At 38.4% G+C, this 26,488-nt stretch overlaps 1 protein-coding gene across 1 annotated transcript in view; it reads right to left on the reverse strand.

The window, feature by feature from the left end:
• Positions 1–26,488, reverse strand: part of FHOD3 (formin homology 2 domain containing 3) — a 119,558-nt gene that overhangs the window by 83,201 nt on the left and 9,869 nt on the right. The window contains exons 2-4 of the mRNA XM_067292172.1: positions 22,883–22,984; positions 16,879–17,004; positions 6,502–6,636 (exon numbers count right to left, since the gene is read on the reverse strand). Of these exons, the coding sequence (XP_067148273.1) occupies positions 6,502–6,636; positions 16,879–17,004; positions 22,883–22,984 (363 nt within the window). The remainder of the gene's footprint in view (positions 1–6,501; positions 6,637–16,878; positions 17,005–22,882; positions 22,985–26,488) is intronic.

The following is a 26,488-nucleotide window of genomic DNA, read 5'->3' on the forward strand; positions in this document are numbered from 1 at the left end:
CCTTTTGCCTACATTATCGTAGTGTTTTGTTACAGTTAATGAAACCAGTCCTCCTTTTAACTGTGGTCAGTTATGTATTGTGGCTTCCCTCTCCTCAAAAATAGAGCAGATGGGACTTAAGACTCATAAAGAGCCATTCAAATTGATGGCTTTGCTAAAACAGGTACAGACCAGCTGGCTGCAATGAGGATTTTTGCAGTTTGCCAACACGCTACAACAAAGATCTGGATGGATCCTTCTGTAACAGGGGGAGCTACAATGTTTTACTGTCCTCAGCTCTTTTGCAGCTGCTTTAACGTTTGAGCTTCTGTAGCTCTGTGCTGCACAGTTAACCAGCAAGCAGAGGACTAACAAGATGTGCCTTCTCAAAACATATCTTTTCATTACACTGAAAGAAAAAAAGATATCCAGAACAGCAACTTTCATGGCTGCACATGGGCATAACTTGTTATCAAATGGGCAAGCTAATAACCAGATATAGCAATTTAAAACCAGGTAAGCAAAAATGATTCTAGACTGTCATTATCCCTTCATACTTGCCAAACAACATATATTTAGGGGGTTCTCTTTTCTTTTCTTTTTTTTTCTTTTTCGGTTCAACCCAGTGTCTCAACAGTGAATGTAAAAATCATCAAAATCACGAGATCTCATGAAGACCAAAATCTGAAGGAGTGAAAAGGATGAGTAATCACTCCTCCTCTGGATTTAGTTCCTCCACTACAGGGCTGATACAGTGCCTCTGTATATATTGCAATATTCCTTTAAATCAGGGAAACCTGCTGCCATCATCATGCCTATGCTGACTCTTCCCTATAGATAAAGACCTGCAAATCTGTGGCTATCCATTTGGTATACCTTCCAAACATTACATTCCATTTATCATGGAATAAAAATACCATTACAAGTTCTCTAGGTCTCTGAGTAAGGCCCTGAAGGCTACTTAAAATATTCCTGTACCAGCAAAGCCACCAGGTATGATCCCATTTGACCTGTAAACAGCACTGAAGATTGCTTGGGAACACATCTTTGTCAGGATATTTTTAAAGTACCACTGAAAAATACTCAAGCAAAAAAAATCCAAGACCAATCAGAAAGAACAATGTGAAATGAATGTTGCTGAGTTACTCTCAAACCCATAGAAATTGCAGGGACCTCTCTCCCTCACAGAGGGCCCAACCCAAAAGCCATTGGAAAGTCGGTGCTTCTATTCTGGAGCTCAGGGGTGACAGGATAGTACGCAGCAGGCTCCAAAGATTTGACAGAATTTAGACAAAACAGTCCTTTTAATGGAGACTTTTGTGTGTATTCAATATTCTTTCCTTTTACTTTTCCTAGCTGATATAGAAGGAAAGTCTATGTTTAAAGTAGCACAAACTTAGCGTTTTGCTTGACATAAATATTTGTAGTCCATATTTTAACTAGGATTTTCACACCTTGAATATAGCATTTGCTTATGGTCCTTGCATTCTTTTAAAACAAGACAACACTCAGCTTGCTATATGAAAGTTCATTTGTGCAAAAGTGTTTGTGGGAAAAGAGAGAATTATGTAAGGTCAATGTAATAGACTACTGATGTCTGTCTTCAGTTACAGGAGTTTTCTCCAATATTTACATACAGTCAAAGCAAAGACGTATCTTTCCTCCTTATGAGAAGGAACTTAAAGTTTAATGTTCCAGTTCAAAAGAGCCTCAAGGATAAAGACACATTGCTAATGACCGGTGAAATTGGCTCAGATTGCACAGCAATGATGTCCTGCTGGCGAACATTTCCAAAAAAATACTCCAGTTTACTTAGCGTGTTCCATTACAGCTTGAAAGTACTGGAGAGCTCACTTCTAATTTGTCTCAAATTTAACTTACGAGCATGTTTGCTATGAAAGGTCTTACTCAAGTTAGATCAGTGTATGATGTTTACGTGCTCAGATGTATTTCATTTTAGAAAATGCTTTAAACTATTTGTAATTGTTTTGACTGGAAGGACAAAGGAAAGCCCATCAACCTCTGTTTACCCTTACAAATATCAAAATCATTTTTATTTCAGCCACAACAGGCATGCTGGTAGATCAGATTAAGTTTGTGGAAAATAACTGCCTTCTATACGATGGTTTTGAGAGAAAACCCAGCAACGTGACAATTTCTGAGATGGCTGCTCTCACACTTTGACATTAAAATTCTGATTCTTGACAATTCCACAAGTATTTCTGGATAACAATCTCTAGAGAACCATAAAAATAGAACTGAAGCAATCTGAATGATTTCTCATCTACTACTTATTTAGTAGCATGCACGTTTTCCAGGTGAAAACAGGAGTTCCCTCCAGAGTTTGAGTAACTAGTAGTGGAAGCAGAGATGAAGCTATTGGAAGGCAAAGGTCTCTAGTTTAGCGTTCATTGAAAAATGTGCTTTCATAAGCACTGGAAGTCCCCAGCCTAGCCCAGGGTTTCTAAACTTTTTTTTTTTCTTTTTTAATTCAATTGAAAAGTGCAGTCCACTTAAATATACTATTTAAATAAGATTAAAACAATGTTTCAATGATAAACACTGCTAACCTTATAAAATTTATTCCTTGGTGTTTAGAGAGACTGGCAAAGAATATTTGGCCCTAAAGGATAAAAAATGTGCTGGGAGTAGGTCAGGTTCCATTGGCCTGTAACTACAGTTTTCCAGTGTTTGTGACCTATATCCTCAGTTGCCTTTTTTGATCCACAGGAAAGCTTGGGACACACTGGGTGAGAAACACAGGCTTATTCTATTTATAACAATACTAAATCTGGGCAAATTTCTGAGGCAAACAGAATAGGCTTATTTCCCACACAAAGAGATAAAAGATAGATCAATCATTCTTACGCATTCCAGGCCCACTACTCTTTATTTATTGCTGTGCTTACAGCTGAACTTGATTCTCATTTTAATGAAACAACAGCTTTCTTATAGAGTTCTTTTTAAATAAAGTGTTCTGTGCATGCATAGTTAAAAATTTAAACAGCCAACAGCTACACAATAAATAATACAGAAAGTGGAAACAACCAAAGGAAAGGATGGATGCATTATATACAAACCTCTCTTCTCTTGCTTGTCTTAGTTCTTCTCTTTTGTCTAAATAATCACGGCTAAAAGGAGAGTTGCAATAAGTTGCAAAGGAAACCAGAAGAAGGTCAGTAACAGAAGTATATGTACAGTAGGAGAAACCAACAGTACAAAGAGACTAATCAGAGACAATAAAGACTGTTTTCAAAAAAAAAGTAAACTTTGTTCTCTGAAAAAAATGATGAAGAGTATGCATGTACACTTATGCCTGCCAACACCACATGTATGTACACACCGAATGTGTAGCTTGGAAGGTCATTAGAAGTAATAATAGATAAGTAAATAAAAGAGTTTGAAGCACATATTGAAACCTGATAACTGGGATTAGAGAAAATGAATTACGGATGTTGATGAAGAGCAGGCCCATTAGAGGCTATTCAAAATTATTCATTTGCCCCATCTCAAATGCTCTGAAACAGTGACTGCTGGAATCTGATAGGCTAAACCAAGGCGCAGAGCATGCTGTATCTGCCCTGGTTCTAAGGCACCTTTCCTAAATGTAATTGCCACAGTTGGAAACTGAATTGGCTGGGCCTTTAGCATTATCTAGTAGTAAAATTCTTTGTTCTTAAAATGCACATTGAGAATATACGACAGATAACATCCTTATTTATTTTTCTCCCTGAGTTTTAGATACAAACCTTCTTCTACCTCAGCTGCCCCTCCCACAGCTCCTCAAGCAACTCATATATTTAACTTCTGCCAAGTCAACTTTGCTGATTGCCTGGGCACTGTAATTTCAGGTGGGAGTGTCAAATCCACAAATGTTTTTAGTGCAAAATTACTCAGAAAGCACATTTAACTCAGAGAACAGCAAAACCCAGTGAACATCCAGTCTACCTCAAAACCACAGAAAGATAGTTCCCTGCAGAACATTTTTAGTTTTTTGCTGAATCTCATGGACAAAATCAATGAGACTTTCACCATATCTTTTAGGTTCTTCTGCAGTCTAACCAGAAGGATTTTCAGAACTCTTCCATTTATGGGTGAAGCACCACTGTTTCTCTTTATATTGTGTTTTCGAATGAATTACTTATCTATAATACCAACAGCTATCAAACATCTGCTGGTAACTGCTCTTTAAAGTTATCATTAACATGTAATACACATTATTGTTTTAGGCTATCTCCACGTACTTCAGAATCTGGTTACAGTTTCATCACATTTTAGAATATACTTTACAATTATAATAGCGATGGGAATAACCCCAGGGAAAAAAAAAATTCAGCAGGAAAATGGTAACATTATTCTTTCCCCTCTGACTACTTTCACCCTTCCCTGCAGCTGAAGAATAATGATTGTACTTTAGGACATAGTGTTCTATACATGCCATGGAGACAATAGTCCATTTACTGAGAAAAATATTCATTATAAAAAGCATTGCTTTGCTAGCAATTGCCAATAAAGCATTTTAACACCTTTCCTAAAAAACAGCTCTTTCATAACTGTTGGTGCTCTCTTTTAAATTATCTCCAATTTGTCAATAATAATGCCAGAACCTAGAGCAACATTCTTGAAGGAGAGTTGGAAAGAATGAGATAACAGATGAGTCATGATGGTAAATCCAGTATTGCTCACGAGTTTAAAGGTTGTGAATTGGAAGTGTTATTTTTAATCAAAAATACACCTTCAGAGTCTCCGGCCAAACTGATGGTTTGATAACGTAATCCCAAAAGAACTCTTATGAAACTGTCTGTGATTATTTGCTGTGGCTTTGTCCTCCTCCTGCCAGACTGTTTAATCAACTGTGGGATGCTGCCTGCCTGCAAAGATTGGCAGCTTTGGAGACTCTCTACTCAAATACAAATTATAACTTTTGGGTGAGCCAGAAACTCAGATCTTGAAGATGAAAACACTGGGCATTCAAAATTTATGGTCTCAAGTATGTATGATCACTTTTACTAGTTTCTGATTATGGAGTTATGGGATGAAGATGTATATTTTAAAAAATTTGTTTTTCTGACTTTAAGGAAGCTCTTTCAGTGACAGCACAAGTACTGTAGCCAGCTTTTAGTGAAATGTGCAGATCTGCTATTCAAACAGATCAAGCTGCCAAATGTCCTGGTGGTTTTTTGGTCTGGGAGTTTCCTTTTTGAAAGACGATGTTTGTTGTCCATGACAGCCTGCAGCAGCCTGATGATACCATTCAGAGGGAGAGTTTTTGGAAGAGGCTTGAAGACTGAGGGCTGATTGTTTCTGTTTCAGGAGAACTTGGGCAGCTGTTGGCTGCCAAAGATCCTATTATGGTGCTCTTCCACCTTCCCTCCGCCTCTCATTTTCTTCTAAACTAGCTATCTTCTGGAGCCAGGAGAATACCTCCTCCAACCAACCAACCACTAGCAAGTTACCCTCTTTCCAAATTCACTGTGACACAGATCATTTCCTCTTCTTAATAAAGAGATGATTACACTGAAAACAATCCTGCATACTAATAAACAAACTCACAGGAAACCCTGTGCCATCTTTTCCATAAATATCAACTCTCAGGCTACAAAACATTTATCTTGCTATTCTTTAGATTAGTACAGTCTTTCTTCTAACTCTTGATAATATTATTTAATTTTCACTCTCAATTATGAAAAAAGCAAAATCATTTCTTAGTGCACACTCTTCGGATCAACTAAGACAACAGACAAGCCACTTCAGCTATAGGTACCCTGTGTATCCTAAGCCCACTGCAGTCTTTGCTAATGCCTGTACTGGGATTTCCAGATCTCCAGCCATGGACTTAACAAAAAGAGAGGACTTGTCTCTTACTATCCTAGAGGCAGCACATGCTGGGGTTCCACAGCATACGACATGGCCTCAGATGAGAAAAGGAAAGTCCTATATTCACCTTCAGCCTTTGCCCCTGAGATTTGATCACTGTTTGAGCAATAATTTTGAGAATTATTTTCTATCAGTTGCTGTTTCCAGGAGGAAGAGATGCATGCTCAAAAAAGCAGAGAAAAAGTGTAGCAATTCAAACACCACCATACATTCAGAGAAGGCAAAATGCTTTGACTTGCAAAACACAAAAGCAAAAAGATGTCTCAGTGCTGTCCCTTTTTCCACTTCTTTATACCTTCCTTCTGTTGTTTCATCCTCAATACTTTATTGAGATTATACTTTGAGAGGGAGCATATTAGATGATTAATCCGGGCCTGTGCAGATATTCGGTCAGTGAAATTAGCCTGGCAAATACATAGTTGGCTAAAAAAAAATTCACTGGTTTATTAAATGCCAAAATTCAGGATTACAGGTTTAATATGCCCATCCCTAAGATACTTATATCAAGAAAGGTATCTAAAGAACTAGATAAGTAGATACACATAAACTGTTCAGCAATTGAATTATTTTGCAATTATATGTCTAAGTGATTTACAAACTTATCCCACATTAAGGCAACAGATCAATAGCAAATACAGTTCCTACTTGAATTTGTTTCTTTCTTCACGTTCTATCCTTTGCAATCTTTCTTCTCTCTCCTGACGTCGTCTTTCTCTTTCTGCTGCCAAGGACTCTTGGTGCTGCCGAAAAGATGATGTAAGGAGACCACCCAAAGCTGACCTGCAGAAACGGAAGATATTTCTCAGGGTCACTTTTATTGATCATACTGGCAAAAATTAGTAGCAATCATTTAGCAAGTAACATAATCCCAACCAATAGAATGACATGGCAAAAATCACATATGGATATGACAAAGCTCTAACTAAATATCTTCTTGCCGAATTGATTTTTGATGCTATGACGAGCTTAAGAGCTACAGATAGAGGTAGGTTTCTTTTATTGCTAAATTTCTGAAGCACAAGTAAAATACCCTTAAGAACTTGTCAGCATATTTCAACTGCAATATTGTCTAAATCATGTTTTTACTTTATAATGCTGCTAACTGAAAAGCTGAATCTTGTAATGGGATTTTGAAATTTGAAAGGAAAAAAAAAAGCTGGAATAATTTTCTAGCACTTTCCAAACATGTTATGCAACAATGTTAAAAACAGATGTGTCATAAACACCTGAGAATCCTGTAATCAGAAAAGCAAAAACTAAAAGGAGATCTCAGAACTGCACTTGGGAATTTGAATGCTCTCTTAAAGAGGGGCTTGTTTTTCCTTCATACATTACTAAATCCCATTATCGCCATTTCCTTGCTGCATGTGCTGCAAGGGCAAAATGAATCACATACAGAAACATATCCACATCATACACAGGGACAGCAGAGTTAGTTACCCTAGTCAGGCATTAAATGGGTTACCCATTTTCTTCTCCTTGCCCAAGGCAGGATTTGGTCTACTCAAACCATTCTCAAAAGCTGTTCATCTGACCAGCCTTAAAAATCCCTAATGATGGAGCTACCAAGGGCCATGTATTTCAGTGCTTAACTACCCTTACCAGCACGAAAGGCTTCTCTGATGTCTAACCTAAACCCCTTTCTGGCTCTTTAGGCCCAGTTGTTCTGGTTCTTTTAGGTGCAACAGTTTTAATCAGCAAATACACTTTAAAAAGCCACATTTATTTACACTTGCAGCTTGGCTGGGACACATTTTTTCTTTACTATAACAAATGCTTTGTCTAGGAGGACGATTCCTCTTACACATCTTTTCCCAAAAAGGGCAGCATTGGTATCACTACCTCTCATGTGACAACAGACTTACCTCAGCATAAATATGCCTTTTTTCCTGTCTGTTAGACAGAAGAAATCTATATTGTTTCAGGGCAGCTTTATACAGATGTAAAAGCATCCATATTGACTGAATTAGACTGATAAAATCAAAAAAACATAGTCCATGTAGAGTGGTTTCTTTGCATTAGTGTAACATGAGTTTTGCAAGGAAAGAAATAGATGTTCCCTTTTTAGAAAAGAAACCAGAACTTGTCTAAAGTAAGGCTCCCAAACCAGCAATACAAGCCCTGAGTAAATTTTCATTATTGTTAAGCAGCTAGATCATTTCCCATATCTTTTTACTTGCCTATGGTTGCACAATGTAGGCATTTAGTGCAATGGCACCAATTCACCAGTGAAAATAGATGAAGGAGAAGACAAAAACATTCAGGCAAAACTCTCTTCCCTGAATGTCTATGTTTATGCAAGCAGGAATCCCACAAACATAGCCATTTCAGCCCCACTGGCAGTAGGACAGGGTGAACAGAATTTCAATAATTTCAATAAATTGAATTTCAATATGTCATATCCCACCCGCATAAACATTACATAAGATGGTATAAAACTTGATATTCTGTAAGCCTCCTTTCTGGCACTCCTCCAGAGCTCCAGTATCCATGTTGGATCACACTCAAACCCATAAAAATCTCCAATATACCTCATCACTATGAAAAGAAAAAAAAAATCCCCAAAGCCTGACAGTGAAGTTTGTGTGGTGACTTTTCCCTTGAATGTATTTTAAATTCATTTTAACCTTCACCCTTTTAGTGCACCCTGCAAGAAAAAGTGGTCAGCAGAAACAGTGGCATCACTGTATTAAGATTTAAAAGATAGAGCTCCATCCTGGTAGTACTATGAAAAAACATGGCAATAAGGTCAGGTGTATCATTAGGAATTGCTCTAGAAAGTGGAAAACTGGACAGCGTCTCCACATGAAAACCTCTGGAAATGAACTGAAAGAGATGGCAAAAGGCAGGTTCCTAAAAAATCTGTACTCATCTCTGTTCTATGTATTTACTTGCATATACATAATGCATATATGCTTGCACATACTACATCCCATCCAGTGGCCCTGAAGGCTGACATCTCCATTTAGAGTCAAAGGAAGTTATGACTTAATAAAACTTGAAGGAAAATTAAAGGGGTGATACTGAGAGACTCAAAAAGGGTGAGGGCCCAGCCCATTTTTTGACTCTAATTTTGCAGGTTGGAGATCTTGAGCTCTGACTAAGCTCTTTGGGGCTCTAGGTGTAAATACAAACTCTTATCCATGGGATTACAGGGAAATCATATGGAGATATGGGATTCTAACCTGGCCCTAGTACTAAAATGTCTCCAGATGCCAAAACACCTTGTTTGGAGGTTTGCTAGATCAGCACAGTTTGGCTAGCATTTTCACTTGTTTAAAATTTGCAGCTGTATGAACGGCAGCTTCACAATTTATACAGATTTACAGCCATATAGACAGAAAAACTACTAAAACTACTACAGAAAAATACAGAAAAACTACTAAAAATTAATGCGTCCTATTAGCTTGCCACCTCTTGAAAACTGCTCAAATCAATAATAACTAACCAACTGCCACTGTATCTGAGCAGCCTTTATCAGTTAGTAAGTTCTAGCCTTAATTTTCTACATGTGCATAAACTAAAACTGAAAGAAAGAGGTGTTACTTTCAGATTGCACAAGCCTGTAAAACAGCCAGAAGGAAAAGCAAGCGGTAAGATCTATTCCTCAAATATTCTCAAGGATGATTTTTGAAAAGGAATTTGTCTACATCTGGTTTGTCTGCAATATTGGTTTTTCTCCTTACATCTTGGTCACAATAATGCTCAAAGTAAATGCTCTGTCTCAAAGAACTCACAGTTTAATTGCAAATGGGATTTGCAATTGCCAAACTAGCTGGTGGGAATGCTTGAGCTAAGCCTTTAGAAAATGTTGGTGCTTTGCCACTGTTCAAAGGGTGACAGTACCTTCAGGCCTCAAGAATGTTTGGGTCTCACTGTTGTAGGCTGCATTTTAAAAATGGACAAGTAAGGAAAAAGTTAAAAAACAAAAAAAACAAATCTGGCATGGAATCAAAGGTGCTAAGATATTTTAAAGAAAAAGAATATGGGAATACTCAATGAAAGCATAATAGAGTGATCACTCGTGAAACAGGGTTATAGCTAATATATGCCAGCATTTTAATGTTGGTATCATGCGTTACCAAATAGTAATATCAAACATTTGTTCAATTCTACAAATATAATCCAGAAGGATCCGCATTCTGACAACTATTTTTAGTCCTGTAGCAAACACAAAGTTATTAAGAATGGACTGTTAATATGAAAATATTAAGAAAATCTTTGTTCAGTCTGCTGTTAAAATCGGCAAAAGCTAAATAAGGTATGTTATTACATTCTCATTCCAGAAAGAAAACACACAACAAGAATACATTTGCAAGTCTAAGGGTTTGTGAATATAGCTCCATACCACAGCATTATGACCTGGGAACAGAGAGGCCAGTAGTTACTTATCATCTGGTTGGGAGAAGACAGGAAAGAGCAAAGAAAAAAAAAAAGAAACAAAAGGTGAAAAAAAAGGCATAGACATAGGGCTGGGGGAACAAACCAAAAACACTGTAGGCCAAAACTCTTTTGAAGGAAAACTCAGTTAAACTGACCTACTGCCTTTAACACACAAGTGAATTAGTAACCATTATTAAAAAACACAAGTTAGTGAGATACAAGATATATCACACTTTTTTGCAAGTACTTGCACTTTTCTGACAATACTCCATCACAGACTAGATAAAAGATACACTGTACGTTGTTAAAGTGAATAAGAGACTTGAGCTATGACATTCTCATTGAAAACTGAAGAAAGTATTTCTGTCTTATTCTAAGCCTTTTTATTACAGCAAAATTGCAATTATCAACCTCAAATGTTCTTCATTTATGTCAACTTTGAAATATTCTTCTTTTGGGGCTACATTTCCCCCTGCTAGCTGAACTTTTTAAACTCACTAAATGGAGCTGTGTATCTATAGCAAGAATACAAAATACAAATATATATATTAGGAGCTAAAAAAAAATGAACACATGACTTAAGAGAGGAAATCCCTTTAGGTCATAAGGTTAATATTCAGGATCTTCTTTAATATAACAAGGACCAGAGTCATTAATAATCTTAATAAGGATGCACTAATTAGCCAGTTTTCTGAAGTGCTCCTGCTCCAGCAGTCATGGGAACCTTAGAAGGAGGGAACACCAGAAGGCAGCTCTGAGTCTAAAACAGACCCTAAGCAATTCTAAATGTCTCTTGGCTTTAACAAAAGAAATCCACCATTCAGCTCAGAAAGAGACAAAAGAGGAAGCAAAGCTGCCACGAGCCATATTGCTTTTCACAGCTAAAGCCACTCTGCTTGTGTTATGTCTCTCTACATGACATGGCAAATTCAAAAGTGTGTTGATATAAGAATTTGCAAACAGACTAAACATTACTGGAGGAATCTTTACAAAACTTCTCTCAAAAATAAACAAAAAATTGAGAGATAAAACTACCGACTAATAGTTCCTTTGAGAAAGAAACTTGAGAATCGCCAAGTGGAGGAGAAGTGATTAACGTCAGACTTTTAACAGGCCCGCAAGGCTGCAGAAAAACAAAGCGATAACAAGAAGCTATCGCTGTGCAGAGCCAGGGCAGTGTGCAAGGACTTTATATGTGAACGTTATTCTTTTGCAGCCTGATGGTCACAGTTTTTACACGGTGTTTGTGTCTTGGACCAGAACGGAGGCTAAGGGGCAGCTTTGGACCTAATGTGAGTCCCAGAGCAGTTGGAGGTGGCTTGCAAAGTCCCGCTAGACACGGCAGGCACCTGCAGTGCCGTGCGTCCTCCCCACGCACAGGGTGTTCAGCCAGCAATGCGCACACCTTCGTCGCAAGGCTGCTTGCACAGCAACTGAGCCAGCGTAAGCGACCACTGCTTCCCAAATTGTAAATCACCATATAATTCCTAAGGCGGCATTTCCTAAAACAACCTCAGCAATAAAGTGGTCTGGGGCAAACTCGACCTACAACCAACAACCATCCTACTTCCCCATTATATTATTCAGAGTGAAAAACTGGCTTGGGATTCAGCACAAGAAAAAGCAGCCACTGTCTCTGTTTCCAAAGTTCCAGAGTATATAATAAAAAAGACAGAAGATGGTACAAGCAGAAAGAATATAAAGCCAAGGAAAGGGAAACTGTTCCTGGGCGAAGAGACTGTGCAATGGGTTTTGTTTCATAGGCTGCTTGCTTTTCCCTAGCATTCAACATTTGGAGTAAGATAACTCCAGGGTGCAGATTAGTGATAGATGGCTAATTTAAAAAAAGAAGAGAAAAAGTAAAGAAAAGAAAAAGGAGTTATGAGAACCTGCCAAGAAACTTTGTCCAGCAGCACGTCCCTGGTGGCGTAGACAATTACAGTTATATTGAGTTTTAGTAGAAGGTCTAAATCAAAAAGCTGTTTAACATTCTCAAGGATTTTCTTTTTTTTAAGAGACACAAGTCTGAAGAAGAACCAGACTGCCAAAAATCACTGTTTCAAGCACCCAGAAAGGGGACAAAACTCAAAGGAAAACTATTTACAGACTTTTGCTGCATTTTTTCTGTTTAGGTTTCTGGTATGATTTTTAAAGTATCTTTAAACTCAGTGAAGAAAAAATTGTGTATGATCTAGTCCTGCTAAGCTTAGTGTCTATGTGCACATTGTAGAAATACACATGAAGTTTATCCTGAAGGATAAACTGTGTGGTACATTTACCCTTAAAAGACATACAAGAAGATGGAGTTGACCACTCTGTTCAAGGCTGTGCTTCATGGGAGCTCAAGGTAATGTAGTGCCACAGGCCATAAAACAAGAAAGTCAGAAGACAGGCAGTGAGATGTGACATGTTTCTTCTTTCTTAGTCTATTTCCTAATAGTCTGAGAAAGTTGGAGGGTGCATCAAACAGGAATAATTTGAAAGTGTCATACAGGCCCTTCCCAAGCTTGGAGATTTGGAGGAACTGCAGAGGGACCAAGCAGAGGTGGAGCCTAAGCTCATACTGGTAGGGCAGGAGGACTGAGAAGTGGCGGCTTGCATGTTGAACTTTCTGGCACATGGTTTAGCAGACAGAGGCAGGGGAACTATGAATTCCTGCTATCAAGCCCAGTGGGAACTGTCTCCTGGCAAATGAATCAGAAGAAACCTACCTTGGCAAACACACCAGTGGGAAACAAAAGATATTTTTCTGGCAATGGAATGAATTAAAGCTGGTGGAGAACGAAGGAGCTCTGGCCTCAGCATTTAGACCTCCTTCAGCATCTCCTCTAACTATGGCTGTGAAAAAGACACATATACTTCAACACTAAAACACAGTGAGGGGTTGTGAAGCTTTGCAAGTAATGAGGTTGATACCCCAACTTTTCAGTGATGCACAGTTAACTGTAGATTCCAGTCTGCAGCTTTCAATTTCAGTGACCATACTAGATTGTGAATTTGAGAAGGTGATCTTTGGCTAAACAGAAATAGCCTAGATATGAGCTCAAGACAAGGAAATCTGGAGGAGTCTTGAAAAAAAAAATCTTCCCCCAAACAAGAAGGCAATTCAGAGCTCCAAAAAAAGTACTTTTCTCCCTGGTATGCTCCAGCAATGTCTTGCTATTCCCCTTTGCTAGCAAAATGTATGAGATTATGAAACTGAGATCGATAAAACTTTTTCATTTGGGAAGGCAGGGGGAGAGTTAATTGGTGATTACTCATGAAGACATGAAGAGTGGGAGCAGTATAGTTATGGAGCAAAATAGCCTTTGGCAGTCTAAAACTGGAGGGCTGGGATACCTCTCCTGTGCATTGGGAGGAAGCTTCCTGAGCACAGTGCTATGAAAGAACCAGTATCCTTTTTTCTTTCTCAATAAGGTACTGAACAGAAAGTGCCCTGTAATCTGCCCTCCTTCGGCAGGATTCCCATTGCAGCAAAATGCATTTTAGAAACATGGCTCTCCACAGGGGACCCAGAGAAATGAGAGGGAAAGAACAGTATTGCAAGAAGTTGGCAAAAGGCTGCAGCTGAATTTAGAAACCAAGAAACAGTAAAGTAAGCCTTTTCTTCTGATGTACAATCACAAATATATAACATTATGTGTATTTCAAAGAACAAAATCTAGTTACTTTTGCACTGAATTATACCACTCTTCTTGATCCCTCCTGATTTTAGCCAAAGAGGGTTTTAAAAGTATGAATGTCAACATGTCAACCGCACTGCTGCTTTCCACCTAAGTTGTAGCTCTTGTTTACCCAAGCAAAATGCAGCCAAAGTTTTGAGAGGCCTGTTGCTTCAACCCAATGGACCATGAATCACTCTGTCGGGCACTGCTCTAAATGCTCCTCCTTCCTTCCTTTTCATTTGCTAAGGTCAGAAAAACAGTACCAGGAACTGCATGTGAAGCTCTTCCCTACATGATAAAAGACAGGGATCTTTCTATGAAGTCCTTGGATAACTGTAATCATAAGCTGAAAGCAGAAAACTCACCTTGGAGCTAACCACAGATATGCATCTGCTTCTTATCAAGTGTCTTCCTCTCCCTCCTTGCCCTCCTCAGCTTTTAGCTTTTTTTTTGTCTGAATCTGTGTAGATTTTTACCATCAGGAGATAGGAAATAGTGTTTACATAATCTAAGGCAAACACCATGGAAAGAAGACTGAAAAGTTTCACAATATTTTCCACTTACTAGTTAGTGATGAATGTAACATGCATTATACAATCTACTCTATAATGAGCAAAATGCTATCCATAGATCCCTGCACGTGCATCTCTGCACTTCATATATTTCAGGACAACAAAGTAAAAGCATGCTTCTGCCCTTCTTCAAAACAGGCATGTCCTTAGAGCCGGCTGACCAATACATCTGGAACTGCAGTGCACCCAGAAATAACACGGCATGATGCAAAACAGCAGTATGAACCCTGAACCTGCAAATTTCATTATCTTTTAAGAAACAACCATGTCTATTCTGCAGGCAACACATGCATTTTTCACACCTCTTGGAGACTCAAAAACAAAACGTGTTAGTCCATAGAACCCCTCAAAGATAAGAATGTGCAAATACTAGGGAGCTCAACTGCCATGAATAGCAAGCTACAAATTTAAATAAGAGGAAAGAGATTTTACCATGTGAGGTTGAAAGCAGTAAACGCAGCCTGAAGGAAAGGCAGAGATGCAACTCCAAGCACTGCGTTCAGGCACTTAAACATGTAAAAGAGCACTGCCTGTTGAAGGCAGAGTGTTCTCCGATTTTGCAGAGAAAAGCAGAACAAAATGTAATGGCTAGAAGATGCAGCTAGACAAAAATGCCTCCAAAAAATGAATTATTTTCCTAGCAGTGATGGTGAATACTGGAATGCTTTCCAGGAGAAGTCATGCACTGTCACGTTAAAACAAGGGAAGGTACAGCGTGCTTTCATTTAGCTTCTGAGAGACACATTATGGGTCAGAATAGACGATTACAGAGCTCCCCTCTGGCCTTATTATCTATGAATCTGCAAATTTTACAGCTTCATCCTGTGGGGCCAAGGCACTTTGGCTCCCAACCAGCAACGCACTTACGCACATGCTGAAATGAAAGCTTACTTCCCTTACAGACTCCAGGCCAGTGTGATCAGCCTCCTGCAAGATAGCCCCAACTATCTTTAGCTATCTCAATATTTGACCACTTTGGGGATTCTTTTCTGCAGGAGCAATCAGAGGCTTACAAGAGCTGAGCCTTAATAAGCTATAATTTCAAAAGCAAGGGGATGGCTGTAATTCTGGCTTATCTTGCACCTATTTTTATAATGCAAAAGCAGGTGAAAATGCTCATTTTGATTTTTTTTATTCCAGTTTAGGTTGGCAATAATTTAAATCAGATCAGGAAAGACAAACCAAGCAAGGTTGCTCTAGGAAGATGAGCAATGAAAAATGATGCCTTTCGCCAAAGATAAACTTAATATAATTATTCACCTGAGAAAAAGGATGAAATCAATATTCACGGCTGGAAATACTTAGCCTAACTTGACCCACTCTGAATAGTGGACTGGAAAAGATGTGACGCAATAGGTAGTTTTAAACATATATACGTACACAAACACATATACATGTATTTCTATACCTATGTATAGATACCTAAACATCATTAATAAAAATTAATTGGAATATAGTCAAAAGAGCCTGGGAAAACAGTCCTCAGCTCAGAAGAACTGAGTGGAGATGGAATTTTTATGAATTAGAGGCCAATTTGGCAACATACAACATTGAACCCATCTGGCCAAACTAGAAATTCTTTAAAATTAAATTATCTTGATAGTAGTGTAATTTAAAACTTCTATGTTTTCTCCTTAAACTCAGCACAACATCCTTTGAAGCTGTCATTTACTTTCAAGTAGTAATGATCAGTTACCTTTTGGTGGTCCCAATCTCTTGCTAAGAAGAATTTCTTTCATGTAACCATAACATTCTTTCTATCTTCCCCTCTTCCCCCGCCATAAGCACCTTACATAATTCACCGTAGTATTTTGATTGGTCAAAGATTGCTGGCGTTTTGCTGTAGTGGTTTTTACTTTTTTTTTTTTTTTAAGTGAGATGATAGCCGATAGGTTAGTGAGAATTTCCTCTACTCGTAGCAAGAAAATTTTTGCCCTTGATTAACTATGAGGTATAAGATGTATTTTCAAGGAAGAACAAAATTATGGACTAGGAAATTCTGAGCTAAACACAGATTTCCAAGATCTTATTCTTGATTTAAGATGATATAAGCGGAAGTAAATCAGTCTAAACTGATTAAAAAAAAAAAAGAAATAAAATGTGCTTAAATTCACCTTCTAATACTTAGAACAGCATTAGTATAAGACAAGTCTGTTTTATCCATTTTAAGTGGACGCAGAGGTGGAGTGGAAATAGATCCAGCCTTTAACACTAACTCTGCAAACAGCGACTCGAGAATGAGCAGGGAAAAGAACATTTCTAGCTTTTTGTACATTCTCTTCCCAATATTAGGATTGATCTGGCTAGAAGATATTTCCAATACTCATTCAGAGCAACTTAAACGTTTCTCCTTTACCCTCTGTCCAAAGCAACTGTGTCAAAATGCTGATTAAAATACAAACCTGTCCGATTTGGTCTCCTGAGGTGGTGACAGAGTGGTCCCATAACGAGAAGTGGGTGTTGTAGGGGCACTCAATCCAGAGTAAGGTCGCGGAGAAGAGTAAGAGCTGCTGCCACAGCTATTGTACCTGAAGTGGTGAGAAGAAAAACAGCAGAAAGGGAGAGACAGAAAGAGAGACAAGGAATAGTCAGCAAGCAGACATGCGACAGCAAACCTTGTTTAAGGGGTGGGAATGCTGCCATACCCCAGAACTTTCCAGACATCCAGCTTCTGAAAATATTCCTCTAACCCCAACTTCAATGTATGTAGCCTGTCATCTCCTTTTAATATAAACCATACCATGGAAATACTTGATTTGAATACTGAGCTATTGGTATGGAGATTAATGAGAGATCAGAATGGTCCTCTTAAGTGACTGTTTGAAGTTGGAATACTTAAATCACTGTTCAATTACTCAGATTTATTCGCTGGTTTTGGAGCTGATACCTGGCCATTAAAAAAGGGACTGAAATGATACATGTCAGCAGTATTCGTTCCTAGTGAAATTAAGGGCAGCATTCCCCAGGCATCATCTGAACACGGACGCATATGACTGGCGAACGTTTGTGTTACAAATGAAAAGCATCCACATTCTTTTCAGTTAAAGCAGGCAGTATATATTTGCTTTCCCCTCCTCCAACATAAGTCATAGCTTATGTGCCATATCTTACAATGTCTGTAAAAAATCATCACCATGGTTAAAAAGACATGTCTCCGGAAGCATGGCTTTAGGAATTTCTACCAGCCATTTGCTCTATTTAAAAAAAAAACAAAACCCAAAAAACTTGACTTCAATGAGAGTTTGCTGATCAAAGAGAAATTGCTTCCAGGACTCTTGGAATGGGTCACTTCCCCAGAGTCCCTTGTAGCAATGTTTTCATCCTGGCTCTTGTAGTGAACAGAAAAGGCAATGGTATTGCTTTGCTGGGCCTTTTAACCATTGTATTTAAATGGCTTGTCAAGGAGACAGAGAGATTCCTGATCCGGAAAAATGTTAACATTTCTTTTCACAGAAAATATCATTTTCCCGCTTGGAAAGCATATGATGCTCCGCGGGTAAAGTAGTCTACATGGCCAACTCATCCAAATGACAAAAGTCAGTTCAGGAAAAAGGAAAACTTCATTTTCTTTATTATAATTCACAATGCATGATACACCCTCTTTTATCTTATCCTTTCTCTGCCTCTTCTTCTCTGACATGCGTCAGCACTAAGTAATTTCTCTTCACTCAGCAATTCTATTTGAAAATGCTTGTTGTTTTTCCTTGAGCTCCATTTAACTCACTCATTTAGTCATGCAAAATTTCATCCAGAGTTTCAGGCTTCATTCCTTAGGGTACAACAGCATTGCTGACTGCCACGGCCAGTGTTAAAATCAGAATAAATTTCAGTTAGGATTTATATATATATAATGGAAGGAATCATGCTTTATACAGAAACCTTCTTATTGATTATGTTTACTTTTCTCTTCTTCTGGCCCTTGAAAAAGCTGACACAGTGCAGAATCTTGTTTCAGAGTAGGGAATTTCAATGAGGCCAAAGTTAAGATACCCCCAATTAAAAATGGGGACAACACACCTTCTATAGGCTTAGAGCAACGAGTATTAGCAAAATCAAATTTAGAGGGACTAACATGGATGTGGCATCCCTCAAAATGAAGTTTAGACAGCAAAAGAGAAGCTGGGACAGTAGCAAGTCAAAACCTGTGCATCAGCTTAAGTCTGCATCCTATATACCATGTTTCTCTCTCTGACCTTCTTCTGGTGGTTGCTATTACTTCCATTTTCCCGTCATGTCTGATATACCAATGCAAACTGCACTGGCCTCGTCCCAGAAGCCTTCCCTCTGCAGAAACCCCAGATATTCAGGCATTTACTTCTTTTATGAACACATCCCTGCCCAACTCACACAAGCTTTTCCCTCTTTTTTCTCCAAATAAACCCAACACAATCCTCCCTTACATCACACCCTCCACCTTATATGATAAAGAGAAGCACAAGGAGAGTCAGAGGAAAAAAATTCGCTGCAGAAATACTAAATATTGCAGGAACAGGGGGTATTTAAAAATGTACTTACATATTCTCTCTAAAAAGTATAACTGTAACAGCAGCAATAATGAGAGCACAATAAAGGAGTGGGAAAGGCCTAAGGGAAAATGGCAAATATGCAGGAAAATGTAAATTTGGAGGAATCCCAGAGTTCAAGGAAAGACATCTGAACTAAGTCCTTTATCAACAGTTACTTGGATTTACAGGCTTCTCAGAGAAATGAAAAACCAGCAGAAAAACCCACCCACCTATTAGAAGAGAAAGATTGAAAATTAAAAGATCAAAGGAATCAAAATATTTGTTCATATGCAGAAATTCAGAAGGACTACTGCAGAAAGGAAGAAATAAATATGCTCATAATATATGTGTACATTTATAACATCAAACACTGATCATCGGGAAAGGAAGCTAAAAAATGTCAACTTTTAAAGGCGATTCTCTAGCATTGCTTTCTGTTTTATCTATTGTCATCTGTTTTATTGCTAAATAGATTGAGACAAAACAAAAAGCTTTACATGTTTTCAAATGGGTAGGATAGGGAGATTAAAAATTAGAATTAAAAATTAAAAGAAAGGTATGAGCCGCTGAATATGACCATACGTTATGGAGGGAAAACTGTCTATTCCAAGCACTATATGTTCTTTATAAGGTTCAATATATATCTTTGTTACAAGCACAAGCTGAAATTGCATGTGACAGAGATATGCAGCATAATCTAACAGCAAATTCAAGATTTGGCAGTTCAGCCTTTGAAGCCAGGATTTCAACCTTGAATTCCATGTGCCGATCTGATCTCTTGCAGTTCTGTATCAGAAGAGCTCCATTAATTTTCAAGAAATCATGCCTGCAAATTACACTGTTGTAAATGACAGCAAAATAATGTTCCTACACATGATCTCCCAAATCACACATTATTTATCTACTGCTGTACAGAGGAGGCCAGGTTACTTATTAACCGTAGACCTTGAAGAGGAATAAGATGAAATGAAGGCAACAAAGGCAAGGGGAGAATATCAATCAAATCAAAATATAGGCTTACATGACTAAAACTAATACAGTATGTTCTGGAAATAATACAACACAGAGAGCACGTTATTACCACTATAAAACTCTCAAAAGGTGTTATTCATTTAACTAAAAATTAATGTCAGCTGCATAAAATCTACCTGTTTTCCCTTATCACCTCTGCTTCCTTTTCTTTCACAGATGCTGGAGACTCTTCAAAGTCATAAGAGAAGAGGTGAAAAGGGGTATGTGGTACATAAGGTAATTTCTCTACCGTTGGAGATGCCTTTGGAGTAATGGATGCTGATGAATTTTGGGAAGAGTTTAGCAAAACTGTCGCAGGTGAGGATGGTGATGAATGAACAGAATTATGATGGGAGACAGATGAATCAGGCAAAGAAGAGGAGCTGCTGGAAGAGCTCTTTGCTCTAGAGCAGGGAAGAGGCCTCTCGGCTGGAGAAATTGCACTTGAGACGGTTGAAGCATCAGAGCACTGTGAAAGGTTCTCATTCGTAACCTCGTGGGCAGCTGGGACCCCACTGCAGGAGGAAAATGTTGCGAGGAAGGGAAGAGAAAGGCAGAGAGAAACAGGGAAAAGAGAGATCAATAGATCATAGTGTTTTGGGAAAAAATAAAGGCTAGGAGAGTCAAACAAACAAAAACTTCCCTAAATGTAGACAATCTCTCTCTTTCCCTCTTTTTTTTTTTTTTTTTTAAGTTAAAGATATTCAAATCTTTGTATCCTAGTAGGATTCTTCTTGGGGTCAGAAAAACTGAGAACAGGGAGGAATTCAGCTTAAAGGAATGGAAGGGATTTAATCCACAGACTTTCAGAACTCGGAGTCTGAATTTTGATTGGAATTGTATTTTCATGAACCTTTTCACAACTGTTTTCTGCACTATTTTCACATGGCCTGTTAGATTGGAAGCATCATCAGAGCGGCACAAAGCAGTCTCAACACGCTGGATGATCTGACACGTAGAGCAAAGATACATTAAGACACTGTCTGCATGAGGACTCCTGAAGCCCAGGTATCTGATTACCATCCTCCCCAGCAAATTGATATTTTTATTAAAAACCCAGAAACACTCATCCAAAGGTGAAAATGAAAAGTGCCCAATAAGCATTCCTCTGTCAAAATTAAGGTTTAAAGCTATTTTAAAAGCAACATCTTACCAAATGGTTTGCCTAGGTGTGAAGCCACTAATTTATGAGTGTCAGCATCCCATTCGATCTCTGTGCTGGTGTTAGATAAACACCATTAGAGCTACTTAGTGCAACGGAAAACACACCCACCTTGCTCTAACGTAGGTAGGTGCTGTTGAACTACAGAAGGAAAAATGGCAAGACAGGTGAAAAGCCATGGGATATGCACTCCTGGATACCTGCTACCACCACCATCTCCAGCATAAGCACTGCACAAGGGCTCTGGGCTGTGTTGCTTGGCAGGCAGTGGGTTCGATTTACCCTAGACCACCTCTGCCCTCCACCTACACAGTGTACAAACAACCGGACCTTTGCTGGAGAGTGTGTGTTTGCCACAGAGTAAGTAACAAAAATATAAGTCACATAGGATATTATGAAGTTAATCGTTCACCCGGTAATCATTCTCACAACAGAAACGCACAGGGCAGCCTGGAAACCTTCACCTATTTCACCAGCTGTGCATGAGAGCAATCACTGAAGCCAGACTACTCCTACCCTTCCTGACAGGATTTAAAATAAATGGCCAGAATATCAACCATTTCTGTTATACTTCAGTGACAGTGAAAGGAGGTATTTAGGAAAGTCATCTGAGTATCACCCCACCATCTCAAAGTGACTATTCTTTTAAAAGAATGATGTCCTATAAGCACATTATGCCCTTTATATGGCTCCTAAACTCTATGTTTTTTCACAATATTTAGTATATTCATCTGATTTACTGTCTTAGCTTTGACTATTAAGCTTTTGGATTTGAGGAAATTATCACTTAATTTTGAAATTTCAGGCAACCTTTGGCTAGATTTGCAGACTGGAAGATATTAATAACAACAGTACAGTATTTTCTTTGGAATTTGCACATTAAACAGTTTCCTTTCTTCCTTCCATGCTGTACAGTGTCTGCATGAATGTGGTTGATTAAAAAAAAAATAAAAAAAATCCAATCTCATTTGCCGAGTTGCAAAGCCAAACAATTTAACTTAAATCAAATGGCTGTCTGGAAGAGAGACCGTATTTCCTTTTTTTCCAATTTATTACAATAAAGTTGCCAGATGCCAAATCCATATATACCTCTGAAATAAGTGGAAAATTTTACATGAGAATATTGTTTTGATAGCTGGTTTGTTTATATCCATATATACACACAGATGTGCATATATGTACAAAATGATATATGTCTATCAGCTTTACCTCTGGGTAGTTCTCTCCTATTAAAAAATGAACAAAATTGAAATAAATCAAAAGCAGTATTCAAAAAATGGCAATCTTCTCCATATTGACAGATATTGCTAATGAGGTTATAGCACAAAAATAGGGATAACAATAAAAACCTAAGAAACCAAGCAGTAGCCTAACTCAATAAAGCATTGTAATATTTCAGCATTGCTCTAACAAAAAGGATAGGCCTAAGCCATGCTTCAAAAAAAGTTATGCTCTCTGCTAAATGTTTTTATGATGTGTGACTGTTACTCATTTTGTACCAAAGTAATCAAGAGTGAGTGAGTGCAAACGGTTCTTCCAGCATTGAGCAGATATAATTAAATGTGTTGCCATTAGCACGCACAACAGCAAAGCTTTTAGACTCAAAAAAATTTCCTGGAGGGTGGCTTTAAAAGGAAATCTGGGAATGTGAGTTAAAAGGGGTGGTGAGTTAATGCCAGGATCTGCAGAGCCGAGGAAAGGTGCAGGGACGACACTGAGTCCTGGTACCTGGCTTCGACCTGCCTACTGGCCTCTTTCTCCCCCTCATCCTCAGTATTGGGCTCTGTAACTGGCTGTTCTTCTTCCTCTTCTTCAGACTCTTCCTCCTCTCTGAGGTCAAATCAAGGAAAGAGGCACACAGTGGGACAAAAAGAGAGAAGGTGAAAGCGAAAATGATGTAAGTCACTGGAAAAAGAAACTCAGTGAAGCTAGAAATGGAGGGCAACAAGGAGGGGGGAGCTGTGGCAGTAGGCAAACAGCCCTCTACATCTTCCCAGTAGGTATGTGTTGGCACAAGGGTGGCTAGCAATACATGAATTTTACCATCTCCCTATTTACTTTTTTTTATTAGTAATTCTTAAGACACCAAGATTTGTTACACCATTTTTTTCTGGAGCTCAGCTCTACTTCTGCTGCTCCACTACCTGCACAGACATTAATGGAAAGCATTCATGACAATATCAACGTTCAATTTATAAGGTATTAAGCTGTATCAGTTTGGCTTAAAGCACAGTACAAGCTGAATCAAACTGGCACTGGACATCACACTTTCAAATTAACACAAATAAAACATTTCTGTTAAGCAGCTGAACCAGAAAATAGAATGGGATGAAACATTAAGATAGAATGAAACATTAAGTTAGAAATAACAGAAAGTTAACAGAAAGTCCAGTTCAGGACTATTTGCAAATAGCATTATTTTAGTTATCGGATGCCAGTACGTGAATTATTTAAGTAAAGAATCATTAGCTGCTTGTCAAAGCAGGCTTTGGTTCAGCGGTCAGTCCAGCAGAAAAAAATTATAACGCATAAAGCCTCCATAACCTACAAACCACATAAGTAAAAAGAAAACTATATTAAACAAAAAAAGAAGGCTACATTGTCTGCCTCCACTCCCTCCCATTTATGCCTCTTCCTCCCCAAATCAACGGACTCATGGAGAATTTAGAAAATTTTTTTTTTTTTGGACTTCTTTTTCAGTTGCATTTGATCCAGTTCTCAACTTGATTTAATGATGAATAAGAGTAGGTATGTTCCATGCAAAAAAATAAAATAAAGCATACAAACAGTAACAAAGTTTTATAGCACACTCATATTCCATCCATTTTCCTGAAAACTGGTTTTCTTTTCTGTAATTCTAATGGGATGTTCTGTGCATTTTTTTCCATTTAAAATTAGCATGCTTCCACGTCATAAGAAAAGAGAATATTGATAATGTGAGATCATGACATCATTGAGCATTATGCAAAGGGTCGATCCAAAGTTTCTTGCATTTGCATGAAGTTATGTAAGTTTAAACTATTAATAATCAGGAAGATGGCAGCACCTGGAACTTTTTCCAACAGCCTAACAAATATCTAAAAAGTGTTAACCATTCCTAAGGTAACATTGTGACGGAGCCATGTTAGTTGTAGCAGATCATCTCTCCATCCCCCTTCCTTTCCCCACAAACATAACCTTTCCCTACAGACACATCTCCTGACTTCCACACATGTATACACAAGCATAAAAAAAACAAAAACAAACAAACAAAAAAACCCCTGCCATTCCTATAACAATCACATTTGGGCAATAAAACAGGAAGCTCTGGGAGATGCTGTTTCTCTGATAAGAGCACAGTGCATCCTATAATGCTGATAGCACGGCTACTGCTAATATGAATTGCCCAGTGGCCACCCTGTTTTCAGCTGTCACCAGGAGGCTTCCAGATCCATATCATCAAATTCCTTGCCCCCCTCAAATGTCTCCAAATGCCCAGAATTGTAAGTGAAATACTCATTGGATATGATGGATATTACAAATCTGAAAGGATTCTCTAAGTATGTATTTTCGTTCACCTAAGCGAACAGCAGTAAGGACGGGAGTTTAAAGTGAATGCATTGCAACTTTATATGGTAGGAGTTGAGCTGGGAACTATCAGCATTATATTTGTACTGAATGGCAAGGGAAGCTGGGGAGAGAGAAAAAGCATTCAAAACCAGAGAGGATGAGCTCACGACAAGGATCACCACAGAACACAGCACCATCAGCTCCCTAAGCTAGCGCTGAGGGACGTATTGAGGGATGTTTGCCTTGAGATCTTGTCATCCGCTTTTAAATCTTGCAATTATAACCCTGAATCTACAGTCTTTAGGTCTTGATGCTGAGGCTTTCATTTACCAGAAAGGAAAGCTGTTCTCTTCCCCAAGTTTCAAAGCTTTTGTATTCATTATTTATTAGACTAGGTTATTTAATTGGTACCTAAAGCCCTGAATCTACTCTTACCCAACAGTCAATTTGCCTAGAAAAAAATCTAAAACGTTTGGAACTCAATATATACTTAGTAGTCTAACTTTAGACATTCATTCAGAAAATGCTGACCTTCTGTGTAAAAAGCATATAACGAGTGAAGAATACATTACCGGTGAGCTATAATCAACTAAAATACAGTACTCTGATTTTTACTGCTTTGCAAAGCATTGCTCTAATCCATTATTGGGAAAATCTGATTCCCATACAACTAGCTTAATTAGAAATAAGAAAACTTCCTAAATTAAGCCTATATATGATCAGCTTTATAAAATTAGGATATATGAACAGTCCCGCACCAAAAAACCCCCAAACTACATCTCACTTACTCTGGAAGGCCTAGTTTTCTTCAAAGACAAATGGAAAACCAAGCAGCCTTTAGAACTGTAATAAAAATGCTCAGATTAAGGCCAGTTCCTTGGATTATCAGTTCAAAAACAAACCAGAAAACTGAGCTGTGATATCTCAGTTTCCAGGGCCATCAATAAAACATTTTGTATAGGCACTAGCATTTCCTTAAAAACATGATTAAAGCAGAGATCACTCTACAGAATGTACTGTCATACAAGACGGCTAGGCTTCTCCTATGCTTAAAGCAATTTAGCTTTTTTAATACATCCTTCTTTCAGGTAAACTGTACAAAACATCTGTGTGTTGAAGGCTTAGCAATAAGACAGGGACTTAATTTCACCTTGGAGTCAATCACCGGAACCGAAAACCATTTCCATGTAAGGACTACTTGGGGACCTGTAAGCTTTGGTTCCAGTCCTGTGGGTAGAGATATGCTCCATGAGAAATGCTCCAAACCTACCCCGAGAAACAGGGCTAAGACTGGGAGACGATGTGACCTACATGGAGCTGAAGGAAATGTTTAGCCCCATCCTCCTTCCTGATGGGTCAGGACTATTCAGTGTCACGTGAAGGGAGTACTTCTGCATGCCATGATGTTTATCTGCAATTTCATCTTGGGAAGCAAAACAGTCAAGAGCCCGGCTTCTCAGGGGTTATGACTTGCTGGACTCTGAAGGAGCAGATCATTTAAAAATCCAACGACTGGCTGAGGCCATAAAATACCACTCCCTGTATTGAAAGAGGCTGTGGTTCTAGCAACAAATCCAATCATAGCACAGATTCTGACTGGAATATGAGCGATAACCCCTGCCTTTGTATATTATTTGAGTATATCATATTTCAAATGAACTAGGCATGTAGAGCAATCCTATGCGGCACAGTTGTACGGTGTATAATCAGACATTAACATATTCATAATGGGTACTGTTTCAGAGTTGAATATTTCGGAGGAAGACCATTTATTCTTGATTATCG

This window comes from Apteryx mantelli, chromosome 2, assembly GCF_036417845.1.
Source record: "Apteryx mantelli isolate bAptMan1 chromosome 2, bAptMan1.hap1, whole genome shotgun sequence".
In the NCBI taxonomy this organism is placed as follows: domain Eukaryota; kingdom Metazoa; phylum Chordata; class Aves; order Apterygiformes; family Apterygidae; genus Apteryx; species Apteryx mantelli.